Raw genomic sequence first — 13,264 nt, 5'->3', positions numbered from 1 at the left:
TCTGGCTCTCCCTTCCCCCGCTTGCTTTAGGCGCGCTCTAGTTGAGCTGCATGGGCTGCAGCAGTACTGGAGCGTGTTGCGGGACCGTCGTGCGTTGCTATTGCCAGCTGGACCAGAAATCATGTTCAGCTCCTGCTAGTTGCTCTGGTAGTTTAATGGATTAATTCCTTTGACTTTTCCTTCCTGTGTATTTTAGATGCCAAATGGAAAACAATAACTGACCAAATTAAGAAAGCTGTGGAAGTCTATAAGCCGTGTGTAAAGGAGAATTGCAGCTGCCACCAAAGGTGAGAGACTGGTTTCCTTTTGACTGCACAGGCCTCTAACCATGAGAGGGAATACTTTTGCCAGGACTGATGGATGGGAATGAGTTATAGAATAACTTGGGCTCTAAAATATCACATCTGCAGCCATCATAGATTACCATGCTTGCAAGAGGGCTGTTATTAATGGCACTGTGTGAAACAGGTTGCCCTCCATAGCTCCAACAGAAGGTGTATCCACCTGCAAACTGATCACTCTCCTTGTCCTCTGTGATTGAACAACATACACTATGTCAGCATTTCATATATGATCACACAATAAACCCATGCACAGTTGGTAATATATCTGTGTTAATAGTCCAATTCTGCCTTCTTTCTCAGGGCAATGTTGCTAACAAGTCTTTCTCATGGGCTTTTAAAAGTGGAAGAAATCAAGTATGTGCAAAATATTTTAAAATAGCTAGATGAAGAAAGGTTGTTACAGAACACAGATTCATTTAGTGTGATAGTGTGTTGTACTTTGCTCACTCCCTGTGCTTGGACAGGGCTTCCAGTGGAAGAGGGGAGGGGAGGGGAGAATTGGGGGAGTGCTCTTTCTAGGGAGTTTTGCTTGTGAGAATTGGAGTGGCAGTGGATATTTAACTACGTGATTTTCACATGACCAAAGTATGATCCAAGAAGAGCTCATTCAGGATGGCACAAGTCCTGTTTATTTTTTTTTTATAACTGTGGAGCATTATGCAAAATGCCAGCACTCTGCTTAATATTCCTACAGTGATTTAGTGTGGAGAGCTAGAGTCTTATGTATGGATGCAAGACCACTGTAGGCAGTACAAGTGTAGACATAGCCAAACCAAACTCCACTTCTGTTCCCACTGGTAGAGCATGACTTCAGCATAGAGAATATTACAGGTGCATAGGTCATCACTGTTATGGGGGTAGGGACTGTAGGACTGGGTTTTTCTGATATCTTTAAGCAATGTTTTTATTTAAAGGGGAAGAGGGAATACAGGGAAGACTCAAAATATCCTTTTGTCCTTAGGATTTGGATTCCAAATGCAGAAACAGAGATGCCCAACTTTAAGCTTCCTATTTAAAAAATACCAGATGTGCTCATTCATTTTGGGGGTGAGATGAGTGCTGTATCAGTTTTTAATATCAGATGAGCCATATTGGGCAACTGTTTGTACACTCTGTTTGGAGTTTTTGATCTTCATTGCTCTTGAAATATTGATGAGGAAAAGTCTCTTCTAGTTTAGCCTTCCAGTCTTTTTCCTCAGTTCCAATTCAGATACAGCCTGAAGACATCTCCTGGTCTTTAAACATACACTCTGCCATCCTGCCCACCTTTGGGAAGAACACTTTACCAGGTGGTTACAACCTCCAAACCTGCTTCAGAACATGACAGGCAATAGTAACACGATGTTACAGTTGCTGTGGTTCTCCAAACCTAGTTTTCACTACAGCGGTAGTTCATTTAAGGGTTGTTAAGGAGCACTGCTATAGTGATGGGCATTACAAAACAATCCAGGAAGATAGTACAGCATGTACGCTGTGTGACACTTAAGAAACTCGGGTCTTTTTGATAGCTGATTTGGAGATATGTAAATATGCAGCAGAACGCTGAAAGCCAGTACTTTTCCCCATATAACATATTCTACTTGAGTCTAGTCTTCTGTGACTCAGTGGCCAAGGACTGAAGGTCCTAACTTGTTCGTTACTACCTTTCAGTTGTCACTTAGGTTACAATGACATGGGTGTGCCATAAAACTGCAACTTTCTTCCTGTTCTCAAGCTCATTACATTTGTGTCCCTGCCAGACTGCTTATCCTGTGATCAGCCCATCATTTCAGTGGCAATTCTTTATGTAGCTGAACCATTTTCCACCCGATTACAAAATAGCAGGATCCTGGAAGTTGGAGGGGACCTCTTGAGATCATTAAGTCCAACACCTCTGCTCAAGCAGGGTTGCCAGGACTGTGTCCAGTCGGGTTTTGAATATCTCGAAGAAGAGAGACTTCACAGCCTCTTTGGGCAACCTGTGCCAGTGTTTGACCACCCTCACAGTGGGACCACCCCGACAGTGTTGTGTTAAACTAAGGCATTGATGCAGTGTCTACCAAAAAGTGGGGAGGATGTCTCCATGGCTGTTACAATCTGACAGTGTTCGTTAAATGCTCCAAGCAGTTAGATCTGAGGACCTTTAGACTAAATTTATGTAAACTGCATCTTCCTTCTGTATTTTCTTATATTCGTTACGTTTATGTTTTCATACTGCATTCCTGGAGCTCACTGGTGATGTGCAGATGTCACAGAACACGTGCTACATAGGCCTGTCCTCCTGGGCTGGCTTTCACTGCATGCAGCATTATTGGGCGATAGTGTTCCTTGCAACTAGACTCTTACCTTCTTATTTAATGTCTAAATAGCATGACATGGTGTGAGGAATTTGGTCTTGGTGTGGCCCATCATTTACGGAAGGCCAGAGCACAAGCTTCACAACTGAAAGGTTAAGTGAACTGAGTGCTTTTACCCATAACCTGCCAGGGTATGTAGGTTGCTTTCTGGGAGCGTAGAGTTGTCCATGTTGATTTAGCTTCAGAGTCCTGTGCTGGGCTTTCTGTTTGGGCAAACAGCCCATAGATAGTCAAAGAGTAAAGCTTGGACCTTTGAGTCTCTTGAGTAACAGCTCTTCCAAGTGACTTAAATTGAATTCTCCGTTATGCCACATGTAGCAGACCTCCTGGAAGCTACACAGAGCTTGTTTTAACTAGAAGTCTGTTCTGTGTACTGCAGCAATTGAATGCACAGTATCCTCCCTATTGTGCATAATAATGGCTGATTGTTTTGTTTCAGTGTCTGGAAGCAGGACCTGGCTCCTTTTCGAGGTGGCATTTCCAAGGAGATAATATCAGATGTGGTGAGCCGGAAGCTCGGGACACACTACCAAATCATTAAGAACAAATTGTACCGTGAGCAGGACTGCTTGTTCCCTGCAAGGTAAGAGCTGTGCAGAAGATCTCGTCTTCCTAGCTGGGACACAGGAGTACTTCCAACTCTGCCAAGTTGAAAGTCATTGAGCACAATGATATTTCAAAGGTCTGAATTCCTTATCAGAGCAGGAGCCTAGAAAATTATGTATCAGGCTTAAATGTAGCAAGAGGTAAGTGTCATTGTTGCGCTTCAGTGTACAAAGGGTTGGTTGGTTGTGGGATCCCAGAGAAAGATGCAGATTGGGCCAGATTTAACAGGATGGGTTGCTTCATTGGTGTCTGTACTCCGCTGGGGCTTAGAGGCTGCTATAGGCAGTTCCCAGCCTGCATCGTGGTATGGCTCAGGCTCACCATCTCTTCTGCTCCTGTGCAGAGAGAAAGGCCTGCAAGAGACTGCAGGATTCTGCCTTCTCCTTGTAGCTCTTTGCCATATGTCATTTCTCCGCAGATGCAGTGGAGTTGAGCACTTCCTTCTGGGGATCATCAACCGCCTCCCTGACATGGAAATGGTGATCAATGTGCGAGACTACCCCCAGGTCCCCAAGTGGATGAAACCCATTATCCCAGTCTTCTCCTTCAGTAAGGTGCGCACGCCTTTTTAAAAGCTGAGCATTTCTGAGACATGCATGTCCTCCTTTCTCTTGGGAACGTATTTTTGAGGATGGTTCCCCGCAGATTTTCTGTGTGTCAAAATTGTTTGCTCTTGTTTGCTCTTGATGTTTCCTTTTGCTTCCAGTTTTCTGGCAGACAGACTTGCAGAATTATTCAATAGAACAGTTTTTCCCCTCATTAGCTCCTCTTCCAGGTCAAAAAATGTACCTCTGCTACAGTGGAATGATGCACAGCTGGATGGGATATGTGCCAGTATCGCTGTCATTTGCTACAAGGCCACTGTTAAAACTGTAGCTGTAGCTTATCAGCATTGTTAAGGATTTTTGATCATCAGTCAGCTATCATACAGTTAATCTCATTTAATATGAATATTTTAGTCCTCTTTTTTGGTAGTGTTTTTTACCTTCTTTTCTGTAATATTGCTGTCTCCTGTGAACCCTTTTCCCCTGGATTCCCTTTTCCGTCTCCAAACATGCGCACACACAGAGATATTTGTTCTCTGTGTCTCTGTTCCCAGACTGGAGAGCCCTCACATATGTTTTCCTCCCATTGTTAAACCTGACTGTAGCATAATGTCTCATCCTTTCCAACAAAATACAGTTACACCTCAAGCTTCAGCTAATCTTGCTTTGCCTTAGTGTATGCTCAATGTGCCCAAATCCTGCACCCTCACTACCTAAGCCCAGCAGACAGTAAGATGCAGAAAGAAGCAATAAACCTTCTGCTCTTGCTACTTCAGGCCCTATTCTGTTTTGGCTAACTCATAGCATCTTGCACAGGTCTTCAGCTCATGCAGTCTGAACCCTAATACAGTCCATAACTATTGCCTAGTCCCAGCCATCCTAAAACTCTCTCTAGAATTTCAGTACAGCATTGCAAGCGCTGTCATTCAAGAACCATGTTTGCTGCCAGATGTTGTAGTCTGTCAGCAGACAGCTAGCTGTCTTGCTCCTTGACCATCGCACAGCCTTAACTCTAGCCAGCAGAACCCAAACTGATGCAGAGCAGGTTGCAGGAGTTTAATCTTTGCAGCCGTATTCATCATCCTGCCCCTGGGTGCCTTGCAGGACCCTGCAAGAAACTGAGTTCTCTGGTCACCGTTGTCCAATATCTGAACTGTAAACCTCAGCCTTATCCTTAACTGAAACCCAGTGACCCAAGCACAGCTCACGTTTAACCAGGCAGTGTTAGTCCCTACCAGAATGAGGAAGGCTCCGGGATGCTGGTCCAGGGTGCTTTCTAAGGCTGAAAGCATAAGGGATTGCAGGATTGTCCAGTTCTGCATCTTGCAAGGCTGACCCTGGGGTGGTGGTGGAGCTGTCATGGTTTGTTATCGATGCCTGTTTATAGCAAGATTGAGAAGGAGCAGATCATAGAAGCACACGCTCATTTAAGTTGGAAGGGACTTCAGGAGGTCGCCCAGTCTAGCACCTTGCTCGGAGCAGGGCCAACGAGATCAGGGTGCTCCAGACTGTGTCCTGCCCGGTTCTGAGCATCCCCGAGGACAGGGCATCCAGAGCCTCCCTGGTCACGTGCCCCAGTGTTTGACCTCCCTCAGAATGAAAACGTATTTCCCAATATCTAATTGGAATTTCCCCTCTTGTAATCAAAGCCTGTTGCCTCTCATTCTTCCTCAGTGCACTTCTGAAAAGTTTGCCTCTTTCTTCTCTAAACTCTCCCATTAGGCAGTAGGGGACAGCATTTAGATTCCCCCAAGCCTCCTCTTCCTGTGCATGAACAAACCCAGTCCTCAGCCCCTGTTTATATGTCATGTGCACCAACCTCCTAACTATGTTGGTGGCCTTGGACTCTCTCCAGTATGTCCAGGTGACAGATAGATGGATAATTTGGATAAAAGTTTTACTAGTACAAGGAAGTGACCTATAGTCTAGTTTCATGAAAGGGTTTAGTCTTAACTTCAGTGCTGGTCTTCCCTCTGATTAAATGAGAATTTAAGCATCCAAATAGGACTGAGGAACTGAAATTCTTACATGACGTGGATATTTGTTACAGTGAATTTTTAAGTGATGTCTAGGAAGGCCGGAATGAACTGAAGTGTTGAAAGTATAAATGTTGAAATGTTTTGGTTGGAAGAGGCCTTAGGAGGTCATCTGGTCCACTCAGAGCAAGTATGCATGCTGAAATACCCTGGCTTTTCTCTGTTGGGTTGTCTTCCTATGAACCCCAGCAGCACTGTGGTGACCACAAAGCTCTCATGGCTGCTTATGGAACAGTAACAGAGAAAGCTGACAGAATTCCAGAAGGGATGTTCATTGCTGGTAAGCTCAGTCAGTAAATGGAAGTAAATGTTACTCTTACTCTTTTATTACTCTCCTTTTTCTTAAGACACCTGAGTACAATGATATCATGTATCCTGCCTGGACATTTTGGGAAGGAGGACCAGCTGTTTGGCCGATTTACCCAACAGGTTTAGGGCGCTGGGACCTCCTGAGAGAGGACCTCAGAAGGTATGTTTTGGAAATGGTTATGTGGGGGATGGTTTAACGGAAGACAAACTCACGGTAAAAGCCATCTAGCACTGGGCAGCATTGGGTCAACGTTGAAGTCTAAGACCATAGGTCTCTTGGCCTGTGATCTGTCCTGCTGCCTCTCATTAACTACGTACAGCCTAACTGCTGTATGAGAATTCTCCATGGAAACCTTGGATGATGTAACTAGAAGTTATAATTAGCTTCTCTATTTCCAACACTTTAGTAAGGAACGCAGAGGACAAAGTATACACATTCTTCATGCTGTCAGGGCCAGATTACTATCATTTTCGGTGGGTTAGGGTTTGTCAATAAAGTAGCAGTTATCTTTTGCCTGCAGAAACCTCCCCTGACACATGGAAATATTTTCCTTTGTTTCCAACTACTTCTCTAGGAGCTGTGTTTTTTTACTGCAGGGACGATCCAGGATGTTTGTATAAGCTTCTGGAAGGGTAAAGGAAAGCCTTTTTTAGATCTGCTTTTACTTGAGTATTATTGTGCAATAGAGAAATCTGGAATCGTTCCCAAAAATCAAGAGTCATTACTAGGCTGAGAGGAAGACAGAAGACGTTTCTGACTGGGAGTCTTTCTTTTGGCAGGATCTTTGACTATTAGCAGAATAAGGGGCTGTTTCCCATGGAGAGTGACAAACAAAGTGTGCAACAGTGAGTGAACATAGAAACATAACAAGAAAAAAACACCTTGATGTCAGTCACTCGACATCAGAATGCAAGGTTGAATGTTTCCCTCTTCAAAATCTGAAGATCTATGGGACTAATCGTAGCTGAAGCCTAATGTGATATAATATAATGAAGGTCCAAAGCATTTACTTACCCTGGCTTTCTCAGTGAACCCCACCTGTGTCACTGGGTTACAAGCAGGTGCAAAGCTTGACCTGCGCAGATCAGTTTGGGGATCAGGACCTACATGTCGAGCCAGGTGCAACAGAAAAGTACAACAAAGAGTTCCCCAGAGGGAGGCAGGCGACTGCGCTGACAGAAATAAAACACGTGAACAGCTATTTTGAAAGACTTGCTTAGATTTAAAATGAAAGTTATTTGGGAAAACAATGAACCCCTATGTTTTAAATGCAAAACACTAGGCGGGTTTTTTTGTTTGTTGTTTGATTGGGGTTTTTTTTAAGGAGAAATGACAGTGGTTAGAAACTCTCTAGTCATTTGGCACTACCCATATTCAGTGAAGTACAAAAAAAAGCAACAATACAAAAAGTGGATTCAAACTTTTAGGTAAATTTTAATACCCTTAAAGGTTCGGTGAGGGGGTTGTGTGTAAGTCATTGTTTTGACTGAAAGGTATTCCAAAAAGTAGTCTATATCATGTTGCCTTAAACACAATATTCACAGGAAAACCTGTTTCACTGGACCTGGCTGAGAGTTTTTTCTGCTATAATGAAGAAAGTGATTTCCATCAGAAATGAAGAATAATAAAAAGAGATCATGCTGTGAAAACTGATGAGAGCACTGTTTCATGGTTATATTAAATCATTTATTGCCATGTATAAACAATATTTTCAGATCTGCAGAAAAATGGCCATGGATGAAAAAAATCTCTAAAGGATATTTCCGAGGATCCAGGTGAGCATATTTTCCTGTAACAGGAGATTCTACCAACATATTCTGTGACAGCTGTCTGTATGCAGAAATGTCTGTGTCTCCAAGACCTAAACAAGTGTATCCCAGAATGTATTTTTTAAAAGTAAGGAAAGAAAGACATTTTGTACAGCAGCATTTCGCCATTAGCGATTTTCCATAAGAATTGCCATTTGCAACTAGTTTATTATAATAAGTCTAATATTGGAAACAGAAGTTGTGATGGATTTGCTACGTTATTTCTGAATGAGTGAAACTGTCACACTAGGAACCAGCTTGGTTTGTTCTGTGAAGGGAACTGCAGGTGCATGATACAAATTTAAAGATTTGATACTGATGTGCATGCTTCTTGCCAGTGTGAATACTTTATTCTCTATGGAAGTGCTCGACAGTGAATCAACAAGTATTCTTGGATTAAGTTACCTGAGTGGTGGGGAATAAGAGAGTAGATTATTTTTGCTGTCTCTCCAGTGACAGTTTGCAAACAGCGTTAACCCCTGCTCCTTTTTGTGCCTCCAACACTTTGTTCCTCCTCCATCCCCCATAGGGATGGATTTGATATCTTACTAGGTAGGCTCAGGAGATGATGATGAGTGAGTCTCAGGGATGTCGTAACCTTGTTTATCGGTAGTGTTTTAAATTGGTGTCAGAGGGATCAAGTGCTGAAGATGCTTGGCGCCTCTTAGCTCTCTCTGACTTAGAAGAGAGTTAAAGTATTTGGCACCCATCAGGATAAGGCCTGAAGGAAACAACAGCTCTGCTGATTTGTCCTGGGAATTGCTTAAATAATACTATTAAATATTTAGTAAGTGTTGTGGTTTAACCAGGCAGGCAGCTAAACACCACACAGCTGTTCGCTCATTTCCCCCCGCCTGAGTGGGATGGGGGAGAGAATCGGGGCGGGGGGAAGTAAAATTCATAGGTTGAGATAAAGACAGTTTAATAGGACAGAAAAGGAAGGGAAAATAATAATAATAAAGATAAAAGAATATACAAAATAAGTGATGCACAATGCAATTGCTCACCACCCACCGACTGATGCCCAGCCAGTCCCTGAGCAGCTGTCCCCACCCCCCCGGCCAACTCCCCCCAGTTTATGTACTGAGCATGACGTCACACGGTATGGGATATCCCTGTGGCCAGTTTGGGTCAGCTGTCCTGGCTGTGCCCCCTCCCAGCTTCTTGTGCACCTCCAGCCTTCTCGGTCGGTAGAGCATGGGAAGCTGAAAAGTCCTTGACCAATGTAAGCACTGCTCAGCAACAACTAAAACATCGGTGTGTTATCAACATTGTTCTCCTCCTAAATCCAAAACACAGCACGGTACCAGCTACTAGGAAGGAAATTAACTCTATTCCTGCTGAAACCAGAACAGTAAGTGAAATAAAGAAACAGGGCCTCAAATCATTTCGGTACACATAACTCATTCTCTTCTGCTAATGCACCCTTGGACAGAAATACATTGTATGGTAGGCACTTAATAATGTTTTCGGGGGACATGGGGAGGTCAGCCTCATAAAGAGGCAGGATCTTGAGTCCTGTAGCTTGTTGGCTGTGTTGAGTCAGTGAATTGGCAATGACTGACGGCATTTCTTTTGCAGAACGAGCCCTGAGAGAGATCCCCTCATTCTGCTGTCCCGAGAAAACCCAGAACTTGTTGATGCTGAGTACACTAAAAACCAGGCTTGGAAGTCTGAGAAGGTGTGTGGGTGTTGTCTGTCTCCTGAGTGTCAAAGCCAGGAAGGGTAACATTGCAAGATGGCTTTGATGATTGACATGCATCTTGTTGGAGAGTTGTGGGTGATCCTCTAGAGTCGGGGAGGCCCTTGATGGCCGCATCTCTCTGACGGATGAAAGGAAGGAGTCTCTAGAGCCTGGCAGGCCAAACATTTTTCTTCCATCTACACTTTTTGTTTAAGGAAACCGGCACATGTAAGAAAATGAACCTGTGCCAATCCCCTCCTCTTCCATTACAACAAAATTAGCCAATCAAAATTACCCCTTCTAGCCCTGAGCTGCCTGTGTGGTGGTGTCAGTCTTTTTTAACCTTTTCCTGTCATCTCCATTTCTTGGTCTTGTTGATAACTTTCTGATAACTGTTGCTGGTAACTTTTTAGTTCCGTACTTATTCTACAGTCCAGCTCTCTCCAGACAGTCTTGCCTAATCCGGTTACACTTGGCTTCACATAGTCCATTGTCCCAAGCTGTTTTCCACTCTGTAGCTGCCAACTAAACATTATCATTTAATGTGTTTGTGCTGGCGTTTGCTTACAGGCAGCGTGTAATTTACTGAACTTTTTTTCTTGTTTGAAGGGCTGGGGATTCTTCATAATACTTATAAAAGTCCACCAGAGAAGGTTTTCTCGGAAGTGGGAATGGAGGGTTTTGAGACTTCAGCTTTGTTTCTAACTGAGAAGGAAAACAAATATGAAATCACCATATAAAGCTTGCTATGTTTTTTTAAATTCTCTTTTTTTTAAGGACACCTTAGGAAAGCCTCCTGCAAAGGAAATTCCACTGGTTGATCACTGCACATACAAGTAAGAGTTTTGATTAGTAAAGCTGCTCGAGGGCTATGGGTTATTTCTTTCCTTGCGTGGTGTAAGGTCTCACTTTATTTTAAGGTCTAATTCCAGCAACCAGCTCCATGCAGACAAGAAAGCTTGTGAACAGACTTAAGGCAGTTGAAAATGTGGGAGCTTAGCATGGCCTCTGTCAGTGTCGTCTTTCCCCTGTCAGGCCAGGAGAGATAAAGTGCTTCGGGGAAAGTAAAGGTCTTGGATCACTAATAAACATATAGATCGAAAATTTTATTTTATTTTAATCAAAAAGGCTTTCTATCAAATTTTCTTTATATTCCTGTACCAAGCTGTGTGTTCAAAATTGTTTTTTCGGTGCTACAGTGATAGCATTACTGTCTTCAAAGACATAAGGAATTAAGGCATCATGTCTTCATACGCAAGACATAAGGAACTAAGGAATCATGTCTTCATATGCATACCGGGGCAAGTGTTGCCATTGGATGTATATAGTAAAAGAGAGAGCCTGAAATATGATTGAGCAGATGTAGTATTGATTCATACTTTGTATGGTGTTTGGGAGAATGTGGTTTTGATTTACAAAGGCTTTTATTTTTTAACTACTTTAGGGAGGGGTTTTTGGTGTAATATTCTTCTGGGTTTCTGTGTAAAAAAAAAAAAAAATATAAACTCTTAGTGTGTATGTACTTGTATGTCTGATGTTTTGCTTTTTCTTTTGCTTTAAAATTAGTTACGATTCTACCTGCTAGAACCTGCTGATATAAGAACTCAGTCACTTGGCTGGATCTGTGTTTTTGTGCAAATGTGATTGACTTGTCTCATTTTATATTTCACTAGACTGTTGCCCAGATTTCTCCCTTCTGTTACACATAGACTTCCCAGCTCCTGATGCCTCCTAAGGCCCTCGTACAGTATAGGCTGAGACATTCTCACACGCTTCTGTCGTAGCCCAGGGTCTGGTAGGGTCAACACGAACTTCTCACTGCTTCCTTCAGTGTCGGTGCTATAGCAGGCTGTCTGAGAGCAGCCCTCAGTGACTTGGCTGAGGTCACAGATGGTGGGAGCTATGTCTGGAATTGGACAGAGGCATTTCCTCGCTTCCAGACCACTGTTCTTGTTACGTCTCTACATGTATTTGTTCAGTTCCTAATATAACGAGCTCCTCATCCCTGCCTTGAGCTCCTAGGTAACACAAAGAATGCAAAATAATTTCAGATTTACTCCTTGTCACTTACTGCTGAACTAAGTTTACCTATAATTCCCATCTCACCCCAAATATATATAATATAATTCCCATCTCACCCAAAATAGCTTCATTAAAGGAAGAACTCTCTTCCCCCAGCCCAAAATGTTTGACTTCAAAGATTAGTTATATGTACTGAGGGGTTTTACCCACGGGGAAAAACAGGTTTCCATATAATTGGAGAAATGTGGGTTTAAAAAAGCAAGCAAGCAAACAAACAAACATCCCTTTGAGATACAGTTTGCTAAGAGAAATCGTCCCCCAGTCAAGCCCACTTTACTAACTCGGCGGAAAATACTGAAAACAAAATTGTGGAGTCTTTGTTATCTGCAAAGTCCACCTGTTGTGTGCTAGCCTGTTTAACCTCCTAGGGTTGCATTCCCAGATTCAGATTAAAGCAGGATCCCAGAGGAAAAAAAAACAAAGACAAAAACACCCCCTACCCCCCCACACCCCCAAAAAAACCAACACAACCCAACTGAGATAGATGTGGCAAAGCAGAACAACGGACAGAAAAGCTCACTGCAAAATGAGAGAATTGGGAGAAAGCTCCTCGTGGTAACAGTGTCCCTGAAGCGAAGAGTCACAGGATCAGCATCCAAGTTGTGACCTTCCGTGCCTTGTTGGCAATTGTCCGCGAGGCCTCTTTTGGTTTGTCGCAGGCAGGTGTCTTTATCGGAGGTAAAGCAGCATGCCTTGATTTTCACCCTCAGTTTTGACAGGCAGCAGAAACTCGCCTAGCAAATCCTTAACTTGGCTCACCTTTCCTGCGAGGAGCTTCAGATAAATGTCTTCCCTTTGTTTCAGCAACAGGTGCTTGGCTCAGTGTGAGGGACACCCCCCCCACCCCAGCTGCTACCTGTGAGGGAAGGCTGACTGCTACTCGGAGCCCGGTTTCTTAGTGCATTCCCTTACAAAATGCCAAGTGTAGTCAGGTCCCTCTCTTTGCTTCTCCTTTTAAAGGTATCTGTTTAATTTCCGGGGAGTGGCTGCCAGTTTCCGGTTGAAACACCTCTTCTTGTGTGGTTCACTCGTCTTTCACGTTGGAGAAGAGTGGCTGGAGTTCTTCTACCCCCAGCTGAAGCCTTGGGTCCACTACATCCCAGTCCGATCCGACCTCTCTAACGTCAGGTGTGAGACCCCGAGCGTGCTTCGTGGAGCATTGCATGCCACAGGAAAACACTGCTGTGTTTGGGAAGGCGGTTTGGTTTGTATTACACTGAGAAGAGCCTCCGCTCCTAGGCATCAGACAGAGGCTCTTAGAGGTCATGTTCTTTTCTCTTTATTACTGTCCCCAAAGCATCCTTTGCTCATATTACTTGGAGAGTACAGTTTCACTGGGGTATGGAGGTCTGTCGCCCTCGCTGAAATCAGCAGGCACTAAGCACTTAAATTTGCGAGTGGGCCTTGCAGCACAGATAAGGGAAAGAGGAACGTATTGCTGGGCCAAAAATGTGTGTTGCGGTTTAGCCTCAGTTGGCAACTGAGCACCACCCAGCCGCTCGCTCACTCCCCC

The 13,264-nt window shown here is 43.7% G+C and overlaps 1 protein-coding gene across 1 annotated transcript in view; it reads left to right on the top strand.

Annotated features, from left to right (window-relative positions):
- The window catches only part of POGLUT1 (protein O-glucosyltransferase 1), a 49,511-nt gene that overhangs the window by 32,822 nt on the left and 3,425 nt on the right, over positions 1-13,264 (top strand). The window contains exons 2-9 of the mRNA XM_009274506.2: positions 197-287; positions 3,120-3,263; positions 3,705-3,840; positions 6,215-6,336; positions 7,893-7,952; positions 9,567-9,666; positions 10,447-10,505; positions 12,712-12,879. Of these exons, the coding sequence (XP_009272781.1) occupies positions 197-287; positions 3,120-3,263; positions 3,705-3,840; positions 6,215-6,336; positions 7,893-7,952; positions 9,567-9,666; positions 10,447-10,505; positions 12,712-12,879 (880 nt within the window). The remainder of the gene's footprint in view (positions 1-196; positions 288-3,119; positions 3,264-3,704; positions 3,841-6,214; positions 6,337-7,892; positions 7,953-9,566; positions 9,667-10,446; positions 10,506-12,711; positions 12,880-13,264) is intronic.

This window comes from Aptenodytes forsteri, unplaced genomic scaffold, assembly GCF_000699145.1.
Source record: "Aptenodytes forsteri isolate BGI_AS27 unplaced genomic scaffold, ASM69914v1 Scaffold207, whole genome shotgun sequence".
NCBI lineage: Eukaryota > Metazoa > Chordata > Aves > Sphenisciformes > Spheniscidae > Aptenodytes > Aptenodytes forsteri.
This window is presented reverse-complemented; position numbering and strand designations above follow the sequence as displayed.